Genomic DNA, 22,932 nt, shown 5'->3' with positions numbered 1-22,932 from the left:
GTAGTTAAACGTAGACTTGTTTGGACCAAAAGTGCTTTTGTTTGGTTGTTGGGTTACAGGTTGTGATGCAGTGATAACTAGGACGGTGTCACAGATGTTTCACAAGCAGCTGATTTTTATCAGCGAAGACACTCAATAAGTTTTGTTACTACAATCGATTTTTAAATCACTGGTTTAAAATTCGGTAAAACGTTCAGGCATTTTGATGTCTTGGTAAGTGTATTTTTGAAAGTGTGAGCCTATTTACTTCTCATGTTTTTCTAAAGAAAGCAAATAGGTGATTAATCAGAATACTGTAAAACTTTCTTAAAACAGCAGCAGTAGCACACTGTATGGGTTTCACTTAAGACCTTATTATGCAATATGTTAACAGAATTGTAACAGGAACTGTCATGTGAATCCAGTGGAGTAGAAGGTTTTTACTCACTGTGCTTTGCAAGTGTTTTAGACGATTATTGCGAAGTCTAAATGTCTAAACTAATCCAATAGTTTGTGAAGAGCATGCAAATGTCCTCAGAGATGATTTGTTTGATGTATGCTGAGCGTGTGTGTGTGTGTGTGTGTGTGTGTGTGTGTGTGTGTGGAGTAGGTGGTTGTGGAGAGTTTGTTTGCCCTCCTATGTCAGAGGGATAGAAGTAACTAATTACTACAGTATGTACTGTTTAAAACTGTTAAACTGTTACTGTTTGGAGAAAAAGAACAGGCTCTGCCAGGAAGCCAAAGTGTAGCAGCAGTAAATCTGGTCCTTTCGGAAGTGAGACACTACTCTGGGGAGCTCAGGTGTTTTTTTTCTGTTAAACCAACAAAAATCTTACTGACTAGTCAAATGAATGTTACGGCATCATTTTATCTTGAGTGTGATGAAACCCTTTTTTGGCATGCTTGGAAGGTGTTCTATTTTCTGTGCATTATTCCCCTAGTGAGTCAAAAATAGAAACTGATATGTCAGAGACGGTGACAAAAAGCCAGAGGCAAACTAACCCTCCCCTACACACAAACACACATTGTTTCTCATCACACTCTCTGCAGCCTTTCTACAGTTTGCTCTTATCTCTCATGTCACTCATATGTTTTTTTTTTTCTTTTCTTTCTTCCTCCTCCCATATCGCTGCAGGTTTTCCTGAGCCGACGGTCTGCGTGGTAGAGTTTCACTTTGACTGGAAGTGAGTGAGTGAGGGAGAAGGGGTGGGTGTCATGGATGACAGCCAAAGGAGCCCCGAGAACCCTTCTTATCAAAATTTGCTGCTCTTGGGAGCCATTGCAGCAGCATCTGCCTTTGTGGTCACCATACTTATTGTCCTTGTCTGCGTCGGCTGCCAGAGGTAAGAGGATGGTCACATGATTTAAAATGAGAACTAAGTACAGGGCAGACTAAAATAAAATAAAAAGAGAACAGCTTGAGTCTTATCATCTCTGCTGCCAGCTAACCATGCCCTCCCACCTCACCATCCACTCCTCTTAATATCCCTACTTCTTCTGATCTCTTCTCCTCCCTACTTTCTCTTCCCTTCGTCATCTCCGTCTCTTTTATCCCCTGCTTTGAGTGGAGTGGCAGTAATGAATGTTAATGGCTATGAGTGTCAGATCAGATGAAATTATGTTTACAGGACACTGTTTACAGGCCAGAGCCAGCGCAGGCTCACATCACTCCTCTTTAAGCAGACTCAGCAGTGCAGCAGCAACAGAACACCCCACGATTTAAAGAGGATCAGACTTTGAGTCAGGCAAGACCAATGGAGCCTTTTTTTTTTCCGGAATCCTCAGGGACCAATCAGAGGCTGCACTGTGGCTTTGTTGCTATGGGATACAAAGATAAGGATGTCAAAGAAGAAAAATGTCAAATAAGCTCATTTCATGGAATAAAACCACACTATTGTTAAGATCTTGAAAAATGACATATGAGCTCCCCACTGGGTGTTGGTAATGTTGAGTGGCTGAGTAGTCCACTTTGTCACATGCAAATACAGTAGATGGTGGAAAGAGAGCCTTACTATTGGTTTAAAACTACACCTGGACTGAAAATGGGAAAATAATTATATCGTAGGTGTAAATATATATATATATATATATATATATATATATATAAATATAATGCCTACGTGTATTATTGTCATTTTTACCTTGATTTACTTTATGTGTCATGCTGTTATGAACATCTTCAATAGGAACTCTCTTCACCTTCACATGATGCCCTTTGGTTATGATGGTCTGCTAGCTAGTTGCAGTAACATGGACATATTTGAAGTAACCTGTATACCTGATGATACAGTGTTTGTAGGATTCCTGCACCTGCCATTTGTTTCTACATTATTATTTCTACAGCTTTCTGCAGCACCAGCATTAAAATCTCACATATCATGTGTCGGAGATCCTCACTCTCTAAAGTGAGAGGAAAACGAGACAAGGGTAGTACAGTTGTCACATTCACACCTGCACCCAGAAGCTTTTGTCTTCTTACTTCACCTCATCACTCTCTCACCATATCAACAGTTTCCTATAGCTACAGTACATCCACCTCCAGGGATCCTAAATGATGCTGTACAAGACTCATACCAGAGGATTGTAAACTAAAATGGCAAATGAACCAAAGTACAAAATGATTGTGAGTTTACTTGGTCTTATCTTGAAAAGGAGAAAAGTTTGTCAGTGAAGGGCATCCTCCTCTTTGGCAAAAACTTGAGTCACGTTCCCATAACACTGGGCTCTTGTTATCAACCAAGGGCTTTTATGCCCTAACCAGAGTTGGATGCTGATAGTATCTGTCTGCTCTGAGCGTGTGTATGTTTTCTCTCTGTCCACCGGCTCCCGTTGACCTTCCTAACTTTGATGTTGTGTCAGAAAAAGCAAGAGCAAGCATCCTCCAGCTGGAGAGAAAGGGACATCTGTAAATATGGTGAGGCATGTTTTCATTTTACTCTCTCTTTCCTTCCCTCTCTCCCTGTCTCCTCTCCTTCTGCTCTTTCCCCCCATGAGTGTCCTCCCTTGACAGCTGCTTGTATATACAGATGCACATGCATGTGTTTGCATGTTTTATTCTTATATTAACATGTCCATATGTGTGTGACAGCAGGGTACACTTCGGCATCCAAAACTGAATTCCATGAGCAAATCAGACACCAGGCTGCATGAGATCAATCGCTTTCCCTGCAATGGAAACTGTAAGTGATGGCTGGCAGTATGTCTGTGACAGTATATGATATACAACCCAAGTTTTATCTTTATTCCAGTCCTGCTGCTTCCATTGCTCTCTCTCCCTCCTCTGCCTCTCTATGCAGCTGTTAGTAAGAGCCGTCCAGCCAGTATGGACCTCCTGCTCCTCCATAGTCGATGCTCCCAGACAGATCTGAGGCCCTCTCATGGGCGCCAACTTCCCCAGATCCCCACTAGTCCCCAGGGATCCAGTCAGGGTGGAGGAGGAGGAGAAACAGGAGGTGATGGGGGAGGGGGAGGAGGGGAGGCCAGAGACCACACCTACACAGAGGTGGGCTTGCGCAACAATCCCACCCCTACCCACTGCCTGGATGATGGCCTGTATGAAAGTGTTGGCGTCCGGGAAAGTGACACGAGTCCCAAGGTGTCCTCTGCCCCGCCACCCACATCAGCCAGCACTCCAGCATCAATAAGAACTGCCCAGAGCCCTCCCGCTCACACCAACGGAGCTCGCAATGGAAACGGACATGGAAACGTACGAAACAAACATTTACAAAATTTACATTATGATTTTAAATATGATGCACATGATGGAACTTGACTGCCACTCACACCCCCAGCAAACTCTCAACATTAGAGAGGGCCTCACTAACAGATCTGTTCTACACATGCTAACCAGTTCTCCCTGCAGAAAAGGAACATATAAGCTGTAATGTTTTAGACCTGCTGCAGTCTAAAAACAGCAAAAACAGCTATAACAAGTTTTTTTTTTTTTTTTGTGCTTTCCTGTGGCTGGTGTACAAAGGGTTGTCTTCATAGGTCTAAAGTGCAGGAGCTGCAGCTGACAGATAACATTGGCCTTGTTTAGAGTGCTTTCCATAAATTTTTCTGTGTTTCTTTGGTCAAGGATTTGTGGCAGGAATTCACTTGTATCTGACATATTTATTAATACACAACCTCCTTTTTTTGTGACAGGGTGGCAGAGGAAGCGGGAGAGGAAATGGCACCTTTAACAGTCCGATGACAGGAAGAAACAATGGGGCAAGTGGGGTCAACAGGTCCCCTCTATCTTCTGTTAACTCCATCCAAGATCCAGTTGCAGCTGAGTACGCTTCTATACGGAAGTTCAGAAAGGTAATTGTAAACATTTTTATTGAGTTGTTCATGTCCTAACTTAAAATAAAATAGAGGTGATACTCCCCTCCTTGATTCAGTGCAAGAAGAAGTTTGGTTTTCTGCAAATGTCACTAACTTTGTCTAACTAAGTCCTGCTTGGAAAACTCATAAAATCCTTTTGCACCCACTGCATTCTGACCTTTCTAAAAGGTGTGAGGCATTATTTAATGGAATTTATTTACTGGGTGTTTATCTCTCACGTCATGTGACAGTATCTCTAGCTACTAGAGATGTGTGTTGTGGGTGTTTGTATGATTGCGATCAGTGTGAAGAAGAGCAGTAAGGTCTGCTTTATATGATCACCTGTGGTTAAGAAATCAAGGATTGCAACATAATTTTTGTGGTGCAGAGTAGCAGCAAGCAACATCACACAGAAATAACTGACAACAGTGTATTCCACTACATTATAGTGTGCATTTCAAAAGTAACCTTCCCAAGACTGAAAATAGACTAGTGTAATGAGCCATCAGGCTTGTCTCACTCTTACAATCATTTCTTGAGAAATGACTAATTGAGGATACAGTCTTACAGAAGGTGCATTTAGTTGGACAGCTTTATTTTGACCTTTGAACTGTATACAGATACACAGAAAGGCATCCATCAACTTGTCTGGCTTTAAGTAATGAATTATTAAACTCGGATCTTAACCAGTGTTATCTTTTGCTTGAGTCTTGTTTGATTGAATCCAAAAATAGTGGCTTAGGTTATGGTGTTTGCTGTGCCCTTTGACTTTATGTAACCGTTTCTCTGATGACTCAATACCTCAAGGTTGACAAGACAAACAGGAAGGAAAATAACGGGGTCGACAGCCAGTCTGACAGTCAATCGAGCGTGAGTGATTCGCCCTCTGCTGCTCCTCCTCCACTACATCGCAGTCAGGAGTTTCCACGCAAACCACTGGAGCCGTTTCACCTGCACGCCTTTCCGAAGGTAGGGGAATCATTGGATCATGCTCCCTGTCAAACACTGTACAGTATTATTCAACCATCCATCTTTCCAGAATGTAAGGCTGTATGTTTAACACCAGAGGGCACTATCCACAAGCAAACAGCTCTTCTCTTTATGTTCAGACTTCAGGCTTTATATTATTTTAGTTGTCTAATGTCATCTTATCGTCTTTTATCATATGTATACTTATGGAGTCTTATTTATATATGTATATTTTCTTAGTATGCAAAAATGTTTGACACAATATCTTATGATAAAATTGATAACCTCTCCGTCTAACCAATATTAATAACTCCTGTTTTTATGATTTTGTCCTTTATTTGACACTATCTGGCTGTGAGTTGCATATGGCTGCTGCGATGTGTTTATAAACAGTGAAGGCCACTGTTGTGGGCAGTTCTGACAGGGAAACCAAGGGACAATGATCGGATGGTGATTAGCCTTTCCTGTGGGTTTGCTGGCACACAAATCTATGTTTCATGCATGTGTGTATGGTTATGCGTGTTTGGCAGTGCATAAAACAGGTGAACAGGTTTTCTTTGATGTCAGTGCTTTAAAGAGATTGATAAGGATGTTTAAACAGTTTTTTTCTCAGTGTGGATGTCAGCCTCCTTAGTGACCTGCACTTTTAATCTACACATGTGAAATCTTTAATAGTGTGTATGTACTGTGTGTGCACGCACGTGTGTGTGTGTTCCAGCTTTCTGCAATGTGCTGCGCAGCACAGTATTAGAGTGGCCAGAGTTAAGAGTGGAAGGATGGATTATGTAAGAGCTTGGCAGGCCGCCAACTGCCTGCCTGCCTGCCTCTGTGTGTGTGTGTGTGTGTGTGTGTGTGTGTGTTGAATCTATCAGCAAGTCTATCTAGAAACAGCTAACAGGTAGCCAGCAGCCACTGTGGGGATAAATAATGGTAACATATTGAAGCCATTTACTCTGCCCTGGCTTCTCTTACTCACTCACTGCACAAGAGGAGCGTATAAAAGTTTAATCATCCTGGGTCACATGTGCAAACACCGCTACATGCTTTCTAAACGGTTTCTAATTGGGTTTGATTATCTGCAGAGATAGAAATTAAACAAGAACAATCCTTCTATGTTGTTTTATTATGTCCATTTTGTATTGGGCAGGCAAAGGGACAGAATCAAAGCAAAGAATTTAAAAAATCATATCTATTATTTTTTATTTATTATTTATTTTCTATTAATTTTTTATTATCTTCCCAAAAATGCTTGCTAAAATTACAGTATATTTAAATGGGATCATGTATTGCAGTATTGTCTGTACTACACTAAGGTTGCCTGTCTTTCAACTAGATATCTTTGAGTGAATTTGCATAACAACCTTGAGGAAACCTTAAACAACTAGGAACTGATTAAGTCTTAATCAACATTCAGCAGCTGGGCAGGAATTCTTTTACATTATCAATTTGTTGTGGTTTTTGAAAAGATTGAGATCATTTTGAAAGGAAACTCGTAATAGTAACTTAAGGCTGTGGCAACTGAGGCTACATAATAAAATGTGAGTAGCATCTGATTCCAGTTAGGAACTGGTCTCAGAGCAGCTGCCAGCTGAAAAGACCATTTTCTGTTTTTTAATGTCACCTGATTTGTTTGTTTGAAACTTGACAGGAAGGTTACCCTTGGAGAGCAAAAAAGAAGTAAAAAACCTGATATTTCAACATAAAAACTACAAATTTATTTTATTAAATTTTAAAAATGTAGTCCCACTGTGACAGTATCATCACACCATGCAGTCATGACCTCTGACCCTCAAAACAAATACAAAAAAAATATTTTCTGTCTCTCAAATAAGCACAGTTCATGCTGTGCAACATGGTCACTTTAATTATTGAGCAAATATGGCAAATGAAAACATCCGCAACACAGGACAAACACGAACGGTAAAAAAACAAAAAAACACAGTCAGGCTCACATGGCCATCGCATGATTTTGGAAAAAAACACTCCCCACATTTGTTTCATTTTGTGATTTATTTTTGCACAAAGGCTTCTGGATCATAATTGCTGCATCTGCCTGAGCTCCTCAATTGATTGTGTTTTCCAGGAGGCAGTGTTCATGGGCAATGGGGAGGAGTACATCTGGAAGCCTCCAGAAGACGACGACATCATCACCTTGCATCCACCTCCGCACCGTGGAGAAAATGGACAGGGGCACCCATCTCCCCCAACTGCAAAGGAGGTAGTACACGTATATATATGTATGTGTGCGTGTGTGTGTGCGTGTGTGTGTGTGTTGGAAAGGACTTAAGGCAGACAGACAGGCCCATGGTTTGTGAGTGCTGTGTTTACCGGGTGGGGCGCCCATTTGATTGGGCAGGCTGTCTTAACACTACTGCCCTTTGACCTACTTGTCATACGAGATTTCTGCTTACAGCCAGAGGTTACATTACAATTACATCAGTACCACCTGCTCCCGAAAAATTAAGCACCACTTCACATTCATGGAAATGTTAGAAGGATAGCCGCTTTACATCATCAGTCCACGTAGGGAGAACGTGATCGGTCCTGACAGGTATGTGGGCAACAAGCTGACCTAAATATATACTGTATATGTGATAGGGTAGGTCTGGCAGTGAGTGCGGGGTGTCTGCACTCACCAATCATACCTCACCACATGTGCATCCACATGCACCAACCCCACCCCAACCTCTTCACTCTTTGTCTCTCTTTTTTTTGCTGTCCAGCCAACACAGTATAACATACTGAGAGAGTTACCAGCAGTTTGAAGACTTTAGTCAGGCCTGGGGCAGAAGACTCAATCTGACTGGAAGTGAGTTCCTAAATAGACCACTGTCTATCATTAGCCTGTGTTTGACAGAGCTTCTCTTGAAGGGGGTTGGCTGGAGATACTCCCAGGTGACTTTGGTTGAAAGTCGACGTCCATCCTACACAGATCATCATAATCTTCATTGACTGAACTAAGTTTTTTTTTTTTTTGTTGGTATATTTATAACTGCAGAGAGCTTGATTTTAATACAGAAATAAGTGTCATGCAGATTCTTATAATGAAGACAGAAAATGATTGCTTTGCTCACATAAAAGATCATTTAGATGAACTGCTCATGAATGAAGAGTTATATCTATTGTGGGTGTTACATAAGAGTTGAATAAAGGAGTGGTCCTGACATGTTTCTTGTCTAAGCCAGTTTGGAGCCAAAGAGTTTGGATACTGTATGTGGAGATTAAGGGGTTAAGTTGCTGCTGTTTGACTCATAAATTAAACTCCTCCTCTGCTAATAAGACTGGTACAAAGAGCTGTTGGCCTTGACTGCATTCTGCAATCTATTTTTCTTTCTACCAAACTCTTTTTTTCTTTTCCAAAAAATTTTCCCTCCCTTACTTGCTGTGCTTTTTTCCCTTTTGAGGGTTTGTTGTTGCCCTAACATGCCCATAGACTTTGTATCTTCTGGGTTTTGTCAGTTGCAGTAGTCGAAAGGTGTTGAATTTCCACTCTCATGAAATCTCCTCCTCTCCCCTGGCACACTTTCCTGCTGCTCTGTTCCCTTTGTGGCTATTAGGAGGCGCTGCCTTCCCCAACCAATCACGTTGCGAAGAGCATGTCTAACCAGATGATTATCAACTGCTAGCAGACCGTTTGGAAACTTGTGCCATATTTGCTATTCATAAAGTTGATCACACACAGATGCATTAGTGATGCATACTATTGCGTTTCCATGGATATGCAGTATATATGCAAAAATTAAATATGACTTCACAAAGCCTCAGTCTGTGCAGAAGCTAAAGCAGTATCATGAGAGACACAACAGAAAGAAGCACAGGCAGAGAGGAGGAGAAGAGAAAACATACAATACACAGGCTTCCTTAACAGCTGCAGCCCAGTTTTGAAATCCCCATCATCTTGTGACTTCCTTCCTCTGCTGCACGGAGCTGCAAGTTCTGCGTGCACAAATGCACACTTATACACACACTTGCACATACACACGCACTGCACATTGTGCACAGACACTTGTAACCAGGGTCTTTGTTTATTCAAAGAGGTCACACAAGAGATTTGTGGGGGCAGGGTATATGTGTTGCTTAAGCTTTGTCAGCCACAGAAATATCAAGATATGTTACAGATGAAGAAATATTCACCATTAAATTCACAGTGTTTTGGACTTTAACTGAATGTGCAGCTAAATTAATGCTACATCTTCTTTACAATCAATGTAAAAACACATGCACAGAAAGAGTTTGGTGTCTTTGCTCTCATGTTTCAGTTTTTTCAGAGCAGAACAAAAACAAAGCTAATCCATGTGTGCGTCTCTGTGTGTGTGTGTGAGAGAGAGAGATAGAGATAGAGAGTTTGCATAGCCAGTGTTTCTCAGGGCCACTAGAGCAGAGCTGCTGGTCTGGGTGTGAGCACAGAAGGTAAACATAACCATGTCCCACAATCCTCTGCTCTTGTGCTCCCCCTGTGGAATTTTGACACAGAAATGCCAGAGGTCACAGCACTGGTTTATCCGAATTCCCCGCAAGACCTCACACATCCCTTTCAGTTGTGAGTGTTAGATAGTCTTACATGCTGTGGGCCTACACATATGGTCAAAACATATATGTGTATGTATTTACAGACGCACATACACTTGCAGTAAACAGAGTCACAAAAAATAAGCCCTATCCAAAGCAAATGACATGTGAGCAAAGTCCATTAGCGAACACCCCTGAACGTTTTTTGTTTTCAGCGACTTGGCTTTGTCGGGATCTTTTACGCCATACCCTGCTGTTCTGTTGCCAAAGCAGTTGTGGTGAAATTTTAACAGGTCCATCCACTGTAAACTAACTGTGTCTCTCTCCCTAAACCTCAACAGAGTGATAACACCGTTTACTGTGTTATCACTAACATCGTCAAAATAGGTCAGGTTACAGCACAGAGCAAGTCTGTCAACACATGCGCTACTTACTGCGCACACACCCACACGATCCAAGATTACACATCAAATTGGCAGCATTATATGTTTATTCTCATATTCACATATTCTACCTTATGTCTGGCATACATTGAGACAGAAATGCATACATAAATAAAAAAAAGTCTGCACATACCTGTAGCTAGACTTAAAGGTGGGAAACACCTGTTACCGTGACTGTTCCTTTAAATCCGAGCACAATACAGCACCAGTAGGTTGACAGTAATTGACAGACACTCACTCATAGAAACTAGGCTGAATGAAGCAGAGTATTAATCACATTTCTACTTTTGTCTCTCCAGACTGTAGGATAGAGCTGTACTATAGTTGACTGTCATTAGCTGAGACTACTACTATTCTGCTCTCCTCCTGTGTGTGTTCTCAGATTGCAGATACCTACTCCATTGTGTGTAAAACCCAGAAAAAGAAACCTCCCATGGAAAACAACGGAGCAAAGACCCTGCCACGCTCTTTCGGTGGGGAGAGAGGGAATGCAAGTTCACGGAGCCGAGGCAGAGGAGTCCAAGGCCAGGCACGTTCCCAGGAGGAACCCTGCTATGAGCCGGTAGGAGAAAGGTCTTGGCCTACGTGTGCAATTGCCGAGTCTGACCCGGCGTACGCTACTATCGACACCCACCGGAAACATGAGCAGGGGGGAACGAGTAACAGCACAGCTGGGGGTAACGCCACTCTGAAGAGAAAGAAGCAGATGCCACAACAGCAACAGCAGGCGGCACCAGCAGCTCCTCAGGGCTCAGGACCCACTTCTTTGCCTGTTAGAGGCCTGCCTGGTGGGGAACACTTCTATGAGGCCATCAGTGATGTGAAACAAGGGGGCAACAGCAGCTCCAGCACCACCACCATCTTCACCTTCAATGATGGGATGGAGATGTATGTCACTGGCCTGTAGTTGGCTGACAGGCAGAACAGGCCCAGGGTACAAAGTCATGAAAGGGACCTTCCTGTTCACCAGCCAACAGGTTGCTGTACATAGATACAAAGCCTTCTATAGACAAACAACATGAGGATACATTTGTCTTGACATCAGGTATAAACAGGGTCTTGATCCAGGTTCAAACTTCCCTTGATTGGTCTGTACTTCAGAACCAGCCTAAGCCTAGTTCAGCCCAAATATGGACCAAATACATTTTACTGAAAAAAAGGAATATACACCTTAAAATACTGTGTTCCTGACCACACTCTCATGTTTGTGCTTCATTTTTCATAATATCTTTATTTTTATATGAACATTGTACTCTATAAAGATTATAAAATTATAAGGTGTAACACAACTTGATCTGGAATTTGTGCATGCATGCATTTTTCAAACTCACACATCTGAAAATAGATATTGGTCAGCAAGACAGCTGGCTATATTGGAAATGCAAGGCACACTGTTACCTATTGTCAGCCAGACACACATATGCCTCATCTTGGGGGTAATTATGTATGCTTTGATATATGGAGATAAAAACAAATATTTTGGCAGATGGACGTCACAGAGATTTGCAGTGCTTAGCTCTCCCTAAGCAAACATCTAAAACAGGTTCTCTGTGCACACTGGCCTGTTGCCTGGCAGACACTATTGTGGCGCATTGTTCAAGCATGGGCCTATAACTTGTAGACCTGCTTAAACACAGAACTAAGTGAAAGCTAGCATGCCAGTTTCACAAATTACCATCAATATGGACTAAATATATTAGAGGTTTTCAATGACAGCCCTCCTCATAAGTACATAAATAAGTTTTGCTTAATAATGTAACAGTCATATAAATTACAAGACTAGTTAATCCATGCTCAGATTCGACAAAAATCAGTGAGGCATGATGGCACACCCTAATGCACCCCCTCGCAGATACACATCTATTTGGCAGTCATGCAAGGTGGTCGGGTCAGTGGCATTAAGTAGGTTGTGCAAGCGTTTCCCCAGAGTGATATGGGTGACAACTTTCACAATGCAAGACCTTTACTGTATTACTGGGATAAGTGAAAGAAGAATATTTATATAGAAAATAAGGAAGCGAAAGATTGTCCACACAGGATGCTTCATCCTGTGCAGTGAATATGCCATGTCTTTTGGGCTGTATAAACATCAGATTTTATGATCACTGTAATTTTTGCAGTGGACAGCTGCACATAAATAGTGCATTAACCTACTGTAAAGACAATTTTCACAGTTCTGATTCATTCTCTTGTCTCAAGTCAAAAGCCAGAGCTCCAAACTTCATCGTGGTGGTTGAAATAGCAGCAGAACTCTTTGACTCCAAGGAAAATAAAGAGCCTGGCATAAAAATGACCAGCGAGTGTCATTTGGAAACTTTCCCCCTGCCCACTCTGCACCCTTGTCTCCAGTCTCTCCACTGAGTTCTCTTCCATTATAAACAATGTCATTCCGATGTAGCTTTGGGGAATATTAAAAAAGAAAGAACAGAGAAAAAATAAAACAGAGGCTACATAAATGGCAATAAAGATAAGAGGTGTAGAAGGATACAAACTTCTCACAGGGTGAGAGAAGGAGGATGAATTACAATGAGCTCACTGTGAGGCAACCCTGCAAAGAGAAAACACATTTTGAAAGATTATAACATAAATTTATTAATACTACTGTGTCAGAACGTATGTAAAACAAATGCACTCTGTATTTTAATGTGCTGTTTTTTTTTCTTACCTACTGACAATGCCACTGATTAAATAGCTCATGTCACTGCCATGAAAACAGTATGTTTATGTTGTTAGTGCAGTTTTCCTGCTTGATCAAAAAAAATGCATGCTTTGATATATGGAGAAAACAAATATTGTAGTACTTAATTGATCTCTGATTTGTTGATCTTTTCTGTTGTGCATTTTTGCCATGTGATGCAAAACAGCATTCACGTTTTTTCCAAAGCAACAAGTTGGAGGAGGATGGGAAAAAAACAGAGAGAATCCACTGGGAGTTTAGGACACAGTGCTGTTTATTCTGTGCTCTGGGGAAGCAAGAAAGAGCGATAAAGGTGTGGGAGAGAGATGAAAAACATTTAGTATAAAGCTGGATGAGGATTGCTGCAAAGGGACATGGACCCAAAGGACCCTCCTCCTCCTCCTGATATTTTTGCGTGCGTATGCTCACACACATACAGGCAGGCACACAGTGCAACACTGAGCCTTGTGCGTTTCCAGTGTAGAAGAGGAAGCACATTTTGCTTCCACTTGGTCAGCCCTTGCATACACTTCCTCCCCCAGCTGTGTTCATCTTCCAATAACTGACACAGACCTCTCCTTTTCTCTGCTTCGACTCACTCCCTTGCTGTGTAATAGGGGAGGGGCCTTTGATGTCCAGTTGTGAGGGACTCAGGGAGTGATATGGAGGTTGTGGGGGGGCAGAGGCAGTGGGTCAGGCCAACCCCAGTGTGATATCAACAATGCACCAACGGCTCAACTACTGTCTGATATGAGAAATGGGTAACAGCTGAGATGCTTAACAAGCCCTGCTGAGGCTTCCCTTAAACAATGTTGGCTGGAAATCACTATCACACTTAATCCTTTTTCTCTGGCTGTCACTTTATGTGTCACATTTTCTTTATCCAGAGAGAAGCACTGATCTGATATATTTTGTTGAACACTGTTTTACACTGTTCAAGACAGATGTTCGTTGCACAAACAAATACGGTATGATGATGATGTAAATGTGTAAAATACTCTGTTGCTGTTCTGATGTTCCCGTGTAACATAACAGTATATAGTATATTTCTTGAAAAAAAAAAGAGATGGTTATCACATGCACATTGTACTTTGTGGATGCAACATGTTTCATGCTTTCCATGCAGATACAAGATGCTGTTTGTTAATTGTCTTCAGATATAATTATGGGCCAATACTGCTGTGACAGCTGTAGCCAATGGTGTATGTTCTTAAAGCACAGGGTTTAGTTTAAAAATATTAAACATAATAAAATATAGTGTGACAGTGCAGATATGCAAAAGATTGTAATGTTTTATATTAACCTTCATAAAATATTGAAGTGAGTTTTTACTTTTCTAATAAAGTGGCACATTATACTGTGTGTTTTTCTGTTGCCTGTAGTCTTATTGCATCGTACAAGGTATTAAACGAGGCAGCACAACAGCTACAGCTTGTAGTGCTTTAGCAGCCTAATAGTAATAATAGTAGCTTTCAATAAATGCAGCTTGTAGTAAAATGTACTTGTATAAAAAATAAGCAATAAACCAGGGCTCTGCAGGCATTGTAGAAACAGGTTAGATAAAGTGGTGTTCAGCCATCTCCAACTACTGAAATAAAATTTTAAAAATCTAACTTCTGACAAGCACTTCAGTACTGGGTAAAGAAATATGTTGAAGAAAAGAAAACAAAAAAGAGCGCAAGAGGAACAGTTTTAGTCAGCCAGATACTTCGCTGTGTGATTATAACCTCCACGGTATTTTTAATCTACAGGAAGTGGACACATGAATATGACAAAAAGAGAAATATGAAAAAAATGTGAAACTGCTAATGCAATTGCCCTAACAAGGCAATACACTATAACGGCAAGAGGTCTGTTATTTTCTGCATCATATAATGAAATGAAGTCACAAACAAACCTCAAACTTCACAGATTTGAATCAAGTAACCTAAATTTAAAAAGCAGCTTTTGTGTAAATACATCAATAGCAATATCCCTAGATATTTAGAAAACTGGGGCTGATAGAAGCAATTTTGCATGAGTATGGTTAATACTGTAAGTAAATTTTGATGATAATTAAATTGTATTTTGAATGCTATTCTATACTGTGTTTCTACTTTCAGTTAAGTAAAAGGCTTCAACACTTCTACCACCACTGGTTATTGAGTCCAGGCGCCATTCTTGTTTACATTATAACTATGGTTTAGGTTTAGCTACTTGAAATAAGACAGGGATTTTTAGGGGATTGCACAATCGGACTAAAGATGTTCGCCTCATCGAAAAACTAACACGCCTGTAAAGTCCAGTCCATTCCAGTGAAACGTGATCCGTTAAATCTCCATCTGAATTGCAAATACAAATATAAATGTGCATTTTGCAGCTGAGGCCTGCAGGCTGTTTTTCTTCTGCTCCCCCACTCTCGCCTGCCTCACAGCCCGTCTCGTCGTCGACAGACACCGGCCGGTAAACTGTTGGACACGCCCCCTCCCCCCTTCCACCCACATTACTTGGATAAAAAAAAAAAGTGATTGACGCAGAGCAACCGGCCAATCAGAGGCCGTCTCGGCGTGGACGCGTGCCAAAGTGTAATGTTTATGTATGCAGCGGACCAATGGGAGTGAAGTGCAGGGGGCGTGGCATGCTTTTGGAGGAAAGAGGCAAAACAATCTTTTATCCTCTTGACCGGGCGGCTTTTTGGATATCCTGGGTAGTGGCGGTGACGGCGGTGGAAAACTTCACATGTAGACTAGAATAAAGTTAGAAGTTAAGACAGACAATACCTATCAACTCGCGACAATCCTGTTCAATGTATCTAACTCCAGCAATTTGCACTAACATCTACAGAAGGCTGGTTTTCTTTCTTTAGTCTCCACTCGCCCTGTCTCAACATGGATTCCAGATATATTTTGGAGAAACCGTCGGTCGAGACAAGGGTCAGTGTCAGTGGTGCGGATTTTATCTGCCTGGCAGGCCGCTCCGTGCTCCACGACTCTCGGGTCCCCTCGGTGGAAAAAAGCGGCCCATTACCGGCGTACACCAACGGGCCTGTCTTTTGCAAACCTGTCATGGACGGCGGCTCAGCGACGGCGGGGAAAAGCGAGAGAAGCTCTCCGAAAGGGAACAGGTTTTCTCCGGGTGGTCGGATATTGCACGATATGGGAAAAGTAAGTGACGTTTGGGGGTGTTAAAGTGTGAGTAGACGACTCCATTAGCCGGTACAGTCAACTGGACACTCAAGTTACGCCACAGATTACATCAAGCATGTCCCGACACTGTGTAAGTTTGACAGCTAAGCGTTACGTCTCTCTCACGTCGTCATTGCGTTTTAACTGAGAACTAAAGATATGTCTGATGCTCACATGTGACTCCGTCTACTGTACATTGATAAGTGCCGCTTTTACAACTCTTAACCCACTTCTGCGTCAATAATTTCACCAACTGCCGTCAATGTGTATTCGCAACTAATTACGTCGTGTTCAAACCGCTTTAAATGGCGGCTTATTCTGTGTACGAAGTTTGCCGAAAAAGGGGGCAGGGACTTCAAACTACTCGCCTCCCCCTCCCCCACAACTTCAGGGTGGAGCTACAGTCTGGGCTTCCTGGCCTCAGCGCACGTACCGGGTCCCCGCACATTTCCCAACTAGTAACAGTATTTGTGAACAGTCATGTGGTATATTTTTCGCCACCCCTCCCGTATGAAGCGGTATCATTGTTTCTATCTTGTTTTTAAATTGCACCGCATGTATGATTCCGGACCTCCTTTCCAGCATTTTGTTGGCCCATGTGTGTTTCTCTTTGCAGGGTCAGCAAACTAGTCAGGTCACACAGTTACTGACAGACCGTGCAGTATTAAATATGCATTGATGGAGATTTGCCACACCTCCTTCTGACGGGGATCAGACAGCATTTTATTCAGATCACTTCAATGAATTGCTGGTTATATTAATATGCACGCCTGATGAGGGAAGTTTAAGTGACAGCTGCATGGATTCATTGATTCATTGATCAGTAATTCAGTCAATTTAATGCATAAATGGCAAATAATGTCTGGCTGCAAACTCAGCAGTAGGAAATTGTGAATGCCACTTTTAACAGCACTGGAATAGGACAGACAGTAACATCAGGTTGTTACTGTAAGTAAAGAAGTGTGCTTTTTATTTTATTTTTTTTAAGACAGTAGAAATCCACAGTACACTGCCTTGTTATTTAATTCACTGCAGGGTTTCAGTGATGAGTCACATTAAAAATCTAAGACATAATCTCATGCCATAATATTTCTAATGTAGGCATGTTGAGAACTGGCCTCAAAACAACTGACTCCAAAGTGTTTCGCCTCCTTTTCTAGGCTGACCTGGGAGACCAAAAAGACACCGGTCCCACTGGGGTCCTGAAGAGGGCCAGTCCCACTCATTGTGCAGGCATAAGCAGGCAGCTTTCAGGTGGCTCCATGCATTTGGACATCCGGAACCCATGGAAACAGACAGCACAAGGGCAGAACGTACCACTGACAGAGATACAGCCACTCCCCTCCACCCACATCCCTGTCCCCAGAAACAGGTATGAACCCTTGTGTTTTTTTTTCTGTGTTGCATGTTCAGTAGTGGTGTCACAATACACTTAGCTCATGAGACGAGATGATACAAGTTATTTGGGTCACGAGAATGAGATGATATCTTTTTAACACTATTTTTAAGAAATCTTCAATGATGAAATATATGACTGGAAACATAGTCACAAAAGGTCAAAATAAATAGAAATGTAGGAGTTTAAGAACATTGTCCAAATGTGTTTGTCAAAGTAAAACAAAAATATTATGTCACTCCTAAAAGATGATATTACAGTAATCTCAGAACATTGCCTACTAACAACCTAATACTGTTCTATGAAGGGGAAAAAAAATACAAATACTATATACTTTGATAAATCAATCCAGCTGAATGTATATATTTTTTTTAAAGTGTTATGTTATGAATTATGTTTTTAATTTGTTTTCTTGTGTTGTGCCTTGGGTTTTATTCTCCAATTCTGCACAAGACAGAACAATGTTGTTTTTATGATTTGTAGATAGTAGATTTCCCTTTGCCTTGCAGGCTCCACTCTGTGCTCTTTGTAAACAAAACCCCTAAAACACGTCTGAAGCTGTCGACTGACATAGTGCTGTTATGACAGCTCTTAACCTTAACATGAAATATTGTCATGTTTTAATATCGCAAGGTCTCATGGCACAAAACATTGTCACATCCTTAATGTTCAGTGAAAGAGGCATCACCTTCATGCAGTGCAGTTATTTAAAATTATTTAAACTTTGCCTTGGCAGCTAAGCAGGACCTTTTGTGCACATTTTTACATCTACCATCAAACGTATTTTTGTGTGCATATCTCTTGTGTCTGTCAGCCCAGTCTAGGAGTATATGGTGATGAAAACAATCCACTTAGGCGATGTTCATACTCAGCTCCAAACCTGTGGTCCTTAACAGAGTCTTGACTAGAAGTGGAATTCACCCTCTGGCTACAATTGTACAGTGGTTAGGGCATGAATGGTGTGGGGGTGTACTGGTCAACTGACCACATGTTTGGTGTTCCATCCAGAATAGTTTCGAAATGTGGCCTAAGAGAGCCAGAGCTAGAGATGAGAGCAAGAATTGCCCAATCATTTGACAGAAATACAAGAGAGAGAACGAATGTGATAGTTACAACTATGTTGTTATTGTTGTGTACTGATAAATCAGTAGCTAAATTTGGCAATGCATTGCCAGTTGTTACCAGGACTGTAAACCAAATGCTATTTCAGTTAGCCACATTTCCTCACAGCCCACGCTAGTGTGATGTACATAGAGCATGCAGATGAGCTTTGTTATATTTGAGTGTGTTTAATATTTAATGTGCAGTACAGTGAACTTTTGCTATCAGCGTTTCACATAATTTTTAAACAGAAAAATGCACATTGGAGTTCAGGACATTCTTTCATAGTCCTTTGGCAAACTCATGCACATACAGACTGTTTAACACACAGCAAGCAGAAAATGCATCCAGGGACAAGCCCAGTGCACTGATAAGTGATTATGTAACAGTACAGAGGGCTGGGAGAGGCTGCAGGCGGTGCTTAAGCACTCCAGCCTTATTTTTACCATCTGTGTCAAGCTGTTATCTGACTGCACTTACACCTTAGCAAAATGTCCACAAACTGAGCAGTTCCTCATTAAGTATGCATAGAGGAATTATGACTATTATTTTTTTTTTAATGTTAGTTTTAAACATAGAGAACTTGTAAGATGATTACAGTCTGTCAATCAAACAGGGTATAAATGTGTAGTGTGTGTTTCTTTCTCTCATCCTCATATGAACTTCACATGCTGCTAGTCATGTATGATGTGAGGGAGTGTCCCTGGGCTATATGCAAGACTGAACATGGTTTTTCATCTGTATGATGTTGTGCCTACGTCTTTGTGACTGTGTCTTGGATTGTGTATGCACATTTGCCCAATAGATACGGCAAAGTGGCTGTTATCTCTCACCCATGTCTTAATAAGATTTGAAATATTGTTTTTTCCACAATGTGTTGATGGCTATCTCAGCTACCCCAAAATAAAAAAAATCAGAGTTGATGCTATACATTTGCTGAAGTAGGTTGCATAAATAAATTAATTAATTAAAATAAATTACTCTGTGGTCATATTGGTCAGGCCTTTCTGTTGCTCCATTGAGCACACAACTTTTCTTTAACTGTTTCTGACGAGAAATTCTTCTTTCTGTCACTACAAGAGCATGAGCTTTCTTAGCCAGGATTCACATTTTGGTTGAAACCGTTTTAGTTTTCTGTCTCTTAGGTAAACTTTCTTAAGTGTGTCCGAGCTGACTCTGTTATCCGGATGTATGCACATGTGCTATTCATCACAAATTATAAGAGCAGTTAGAAAAGGGACTCGGGTAAACCCACTAACAGCATTTTGGTGTGAACAAATGATTTCACCAAGTTTCAGAGTTACACCACAATACTGTACTTAAAACACTAAATACACACTGCAGTGTGAGGCACCTTTTTCTTTCCAAGTAATGGTCACATTGGCAATTTAGTGTGTGTTTGCACATCTGTGTGTGCGGGTGTGACCAATTGCATTCTTTGCCTTGCTTTAGATAATATAAACAAAACCATTTATTTTCATCTGCTCCCCACATGCTTAGGTAATGCCACCATTGTGTTACAGGATTAACTGTGTTTAAAGAGAACTTAAAGACAAAGCTTTTGCTCACCTCTGTGCGTTTTACTGTAACTACTGCATCAATTGCATATCGTTCGTCACATACAACGTTCACTGTGTTTACATCTTGTCCTGTCAGTTTGCAAATTCTGCAAGGTAGTTCATAATCCTTGAGACAAGCCTGGACAGAGAACTTGGAGGAGAAAAGAGGAAGAACCAATATGTTGACTCGCTTGCAATTGTGCATTTTCATATAAATAAATTCAAACCTAAGCTGTATATTTACACACACTCATTCCTTTTGTCAGCCTTGCCTCTGTGTGTGTTTCTGTCTTTTCTCTCTCTTGTTTGTATAAGTCTCCCTTTCACTCACACCCTAAAACAGAGCTCGTTGTGCCTGTCCATGCTCATCACCGTGGGATCCAGGTATTGATAACAAAACAAAGACCAGTTTGAATGAACAAAAAAGAGGTCTGATGAAATGAAGAGGGGAAGGACCTTTTTTTTTTTTTTTTAACCAAAAGTGTTTCTTTCTTATCTGTCCTTGGTCAGGTACACTGTCACCACAGTTCGGAAACATGAATAGAAAACACTGAGCTGGCACAAACAAGACACCAGCGCAACCAACTGCAGTGAGGGGGGTTAGTGGTGTAGGGAAAAAGGCAGCTCTGTTTGTAACATAATTACTGCCCAGCCTGTGACTCCGACTGGTAAGAGTCACTGGGAGGGTTTAGGCAAGGCAAGCCAGCTGGAGCAAAGTTCATCACCTTTCCGTCTCCCTCGGCAACCCCACCTCTAATTTTCTTCTGCTGAAGGACACACTACAGCCAGTTGGTGAAGGTCATCGACAGAGTAGCAGATACCTGCCCCTACTTTTGTCTTCTAAACCACATCCAAACTGCTGACATGGCCACCAGAGTCAAGCAGCCTTCTTCTCAGGCAATTTTCTTTTATATTTCCATATAAACCATTATTACTTAGAATATGTGTTTAGCATGTCAATGTTTGTTGCAAAATTTCTTGTGAATTTGATGCAGCATTTTCTGCCTGGCATGTAGCCTTGTTTTTTCAACTTCCATACCACAGGAGGTTAAGGCTATTGCAGCGACACAGGCAGAGGTGAAAGGTCATCCTAAATGAACAGAGTCATGCATGAGGGTAGAGTCAGATTAGTGGATGAGCAAAGGCATCTGGCATGTCCGCTAGTTCATCCTCAGGATCTGGGTTACGTGCTGCAAAGGCAATTTATTGATGCAGAAGCCTGTCAAAGAGAGTTTATCATTGCATAGTTCAGCTTTGCTGTTGTCTGACTTAGAGGTGTTTGGAGGAGTGAGGATCTAGAATCAAAGGAAAAAGGCTTTTTATTTCATTTCTTTTCAGGGTGCAGCTTTGTGGCTGGCTCTGAATCATTCATTCTTTAACACTAATGAGGGCCTCTTGAAGAAGCGTTGGTTGATGACTGAAATGTGTGTGTGTGTGTGTGTGTGTGTGTGTGTGTGTGTGTGTGTGTGTGTGTGTGTGTGTGTGTGTGTGTGTGTGTGTGTGTGTGTGTACAACACTCTAATGAGACATTAATCATCTACTGCTATGCAGTGAAGAAGAGAAGCAAAATTAATTTCATAAGTGAGAAGGAGAGTAGGAGGAATGAAAGAATGTTTTCCGCAAACTGTCTACTCTGGTGCAAAACTAATGTACAGAGAAAGTTAGAGGTTGCTCCAACAGATGCTGCATCTATTATATGTTACATTATAAGCCCTCAGATCTTTTTTATGTATTGTGGTATACATATAGGTTGTGCACTATACATCTGCCCAACCAGCAGGGTGCTTTAGGGACAGAGAAAGAAATACTTATTGGGGTGGGGGGGGGGGGTAGGCTTGTTGCACAGCCTTGGCACCGCTGCAGTAAAATGCTTTATCGCTTGCTCACCCACACTAATAGACACTTACATAAGGCCTCCTGTTCTGCCTCAGTAGCATTTAGATGCAACAGCCAACTGTCTTTCCTTCTCTTCAGTATTTCTTTTTCTCCTGCTCTCCAAATCTTCATAACAGCAACAGCTGCTCTGTGGCTTTCTCCTCTGTCCACCAGCCTCTCCCACCTTTATCTTTCATTATATCCCTCCCATGCCCTTTCTTGATCTTTTATTCTTGATATCCTCCCTGCTTTATCTTTATATTATTGCAGTTCTTATAAAAATGCCTAAAAAGTTAAAGTTAAAAAAAAGTTAAAAAGTAAATTCAGAGGTATTAGACTGGAGTCAGAATTTATTTTGGGGGTGCTGTTTATAAAGCTGTCTCAGTAGTGATGTTGAGCTCCAGAAGTTATATATTTTATTAATTTAACGCTGATACTATAGTATATTCATAGAAAATTGTTTCATGGTTACAACAAGGTTTTTGCTTGTGATCTAGTGCCTTTTTCCACTTTGTAAAATATCTCTGCCTCACTTTTTTATGTGTTTCATGCATCCCATTTCCCTTTTCTCTTGGACTTTTGCCCTCTGCCCTTTTGACTGGATAAATCCAACTCACATCCAGAGGAGATGAAGTCCTCTGAGCTGTGTAAAGTCTCTCCCTACCAGGAATGTTCATTCCATCCCCCGTTAGAAAATAATGTCAGTTCAAATCTGGCTGTCGTGTCTGTCTTTCTGGTTGTGTTTTTTCTTTTTCTTCTTTATCTTAAACACCAATAATTCCACATCTTCAGCGTGTATGTAATGTTTGATTGCCACCACATTTAAGTTATCCTCCATTCACAATGTAGGAATAATAATAGCATGTGCATAATTGGAATGATCACTATGTTTTCATTGGCTCTGAAATAGCAGATTCTCAGACATAACAGCCAAAAGCTGATTCTTGTATTT

General features: G+C 41.3%; 2 protein-coding genes across 10 annotated transcripts in view; both read left to right on the top strand.

Moving 5' to 3' along the window:
- LOC113145633 (uncharacterized) overlaps positions 1-14,247 on the top strand; it is a 34,152-nt gene extending 19,905 nt beyond the window's left edge. For 2 of the 3 annotated variants that reach the window (XM_026332590.2, XM_026332591.2), the window contains exons 2-9: positions 1,115-1,322; positions 2,839-2,893; positions 3,068-3,158; positions 3,276-3,685; positions 4,126-4,284; positions 5,095-5,256; positions 7,340-7,474; positions 10,591-14,247. In XM_026332590.2, coding sequence (XP_026188375.1) covers positions 1,195-1,322; positions 2,839-2,893; positions 3,068-3,158; positions 3,276-3,685; positions 4,126-4,284; positions 5,095-5,256; positions 7,340-7,474; positions 10,591-11,115 — 1,665 coding nt within the window. In that variant the 5' untranslated portion in view covers positions 1,115-1,194 and the 3' untranslated portion in view covers positions 11,116-14,247. The remainder of the gene's footprint in view (positions 1-1,114; positions 1,323-2,838; positions 2,894-3,067; positions 3,159-3,275; positions 3,686-4,125; positions 4,285-5,094; positions 5,257-7,339; positions 7,475-10,590) is intronic. The other variant, XM_026332592.2, reaches the window with a different exon arrangement.
- A 1,286-nt stretch (positions 14,248-15,533) lies between these two features.
- slc2a4rg (SLC2A4 regulator) overlaps positions 15,534-22,932 on the top strand; it is a 35,480-nt gene continuing 28,081 nt past the window's right edge. For all 7 annotated transcript variants that reach the window (XR_003297221.1, XR_003297220.1, XR_003297219.1 and 4 more), the window contains exons 1-2: positions 15,534-16,028; positions 17,210-17,421. Coding sequence is in view for 4 of the 7 variants with exons in the window: in XM_026331608.1 (XP_026187393.1) it covers positions 15,753-16,028; positions 17,210-17,421 (488 nt within the window). In the remaining 3 variants the exon portion in view is untranslated. The remainder of the gene's footprint in view (positions 16,029-17,209; positions 17,422-22,932) is intronic.

Source organism: Mastacembelus armatus, chromosome 7 (genome assembly GCF_900324485.2).
Source record: "Mastacembelus armatus chromosome 7, fMasArm1.2, whole genome shotgun sequence".
NCBI classification, from domain to species: domain Eukaryota; kingdom Metazoa; phylum Chordata; class Actinopteri; order Synbranchiformes; family Mastacembelidae; genus Mastacembelus; species Mastacembelus armatus.
The sequence above is the reverse complement of the archived record's forward strand: the minus strand, read 5'-3'. Positions and strand labels throughout refer to the sequence as shown.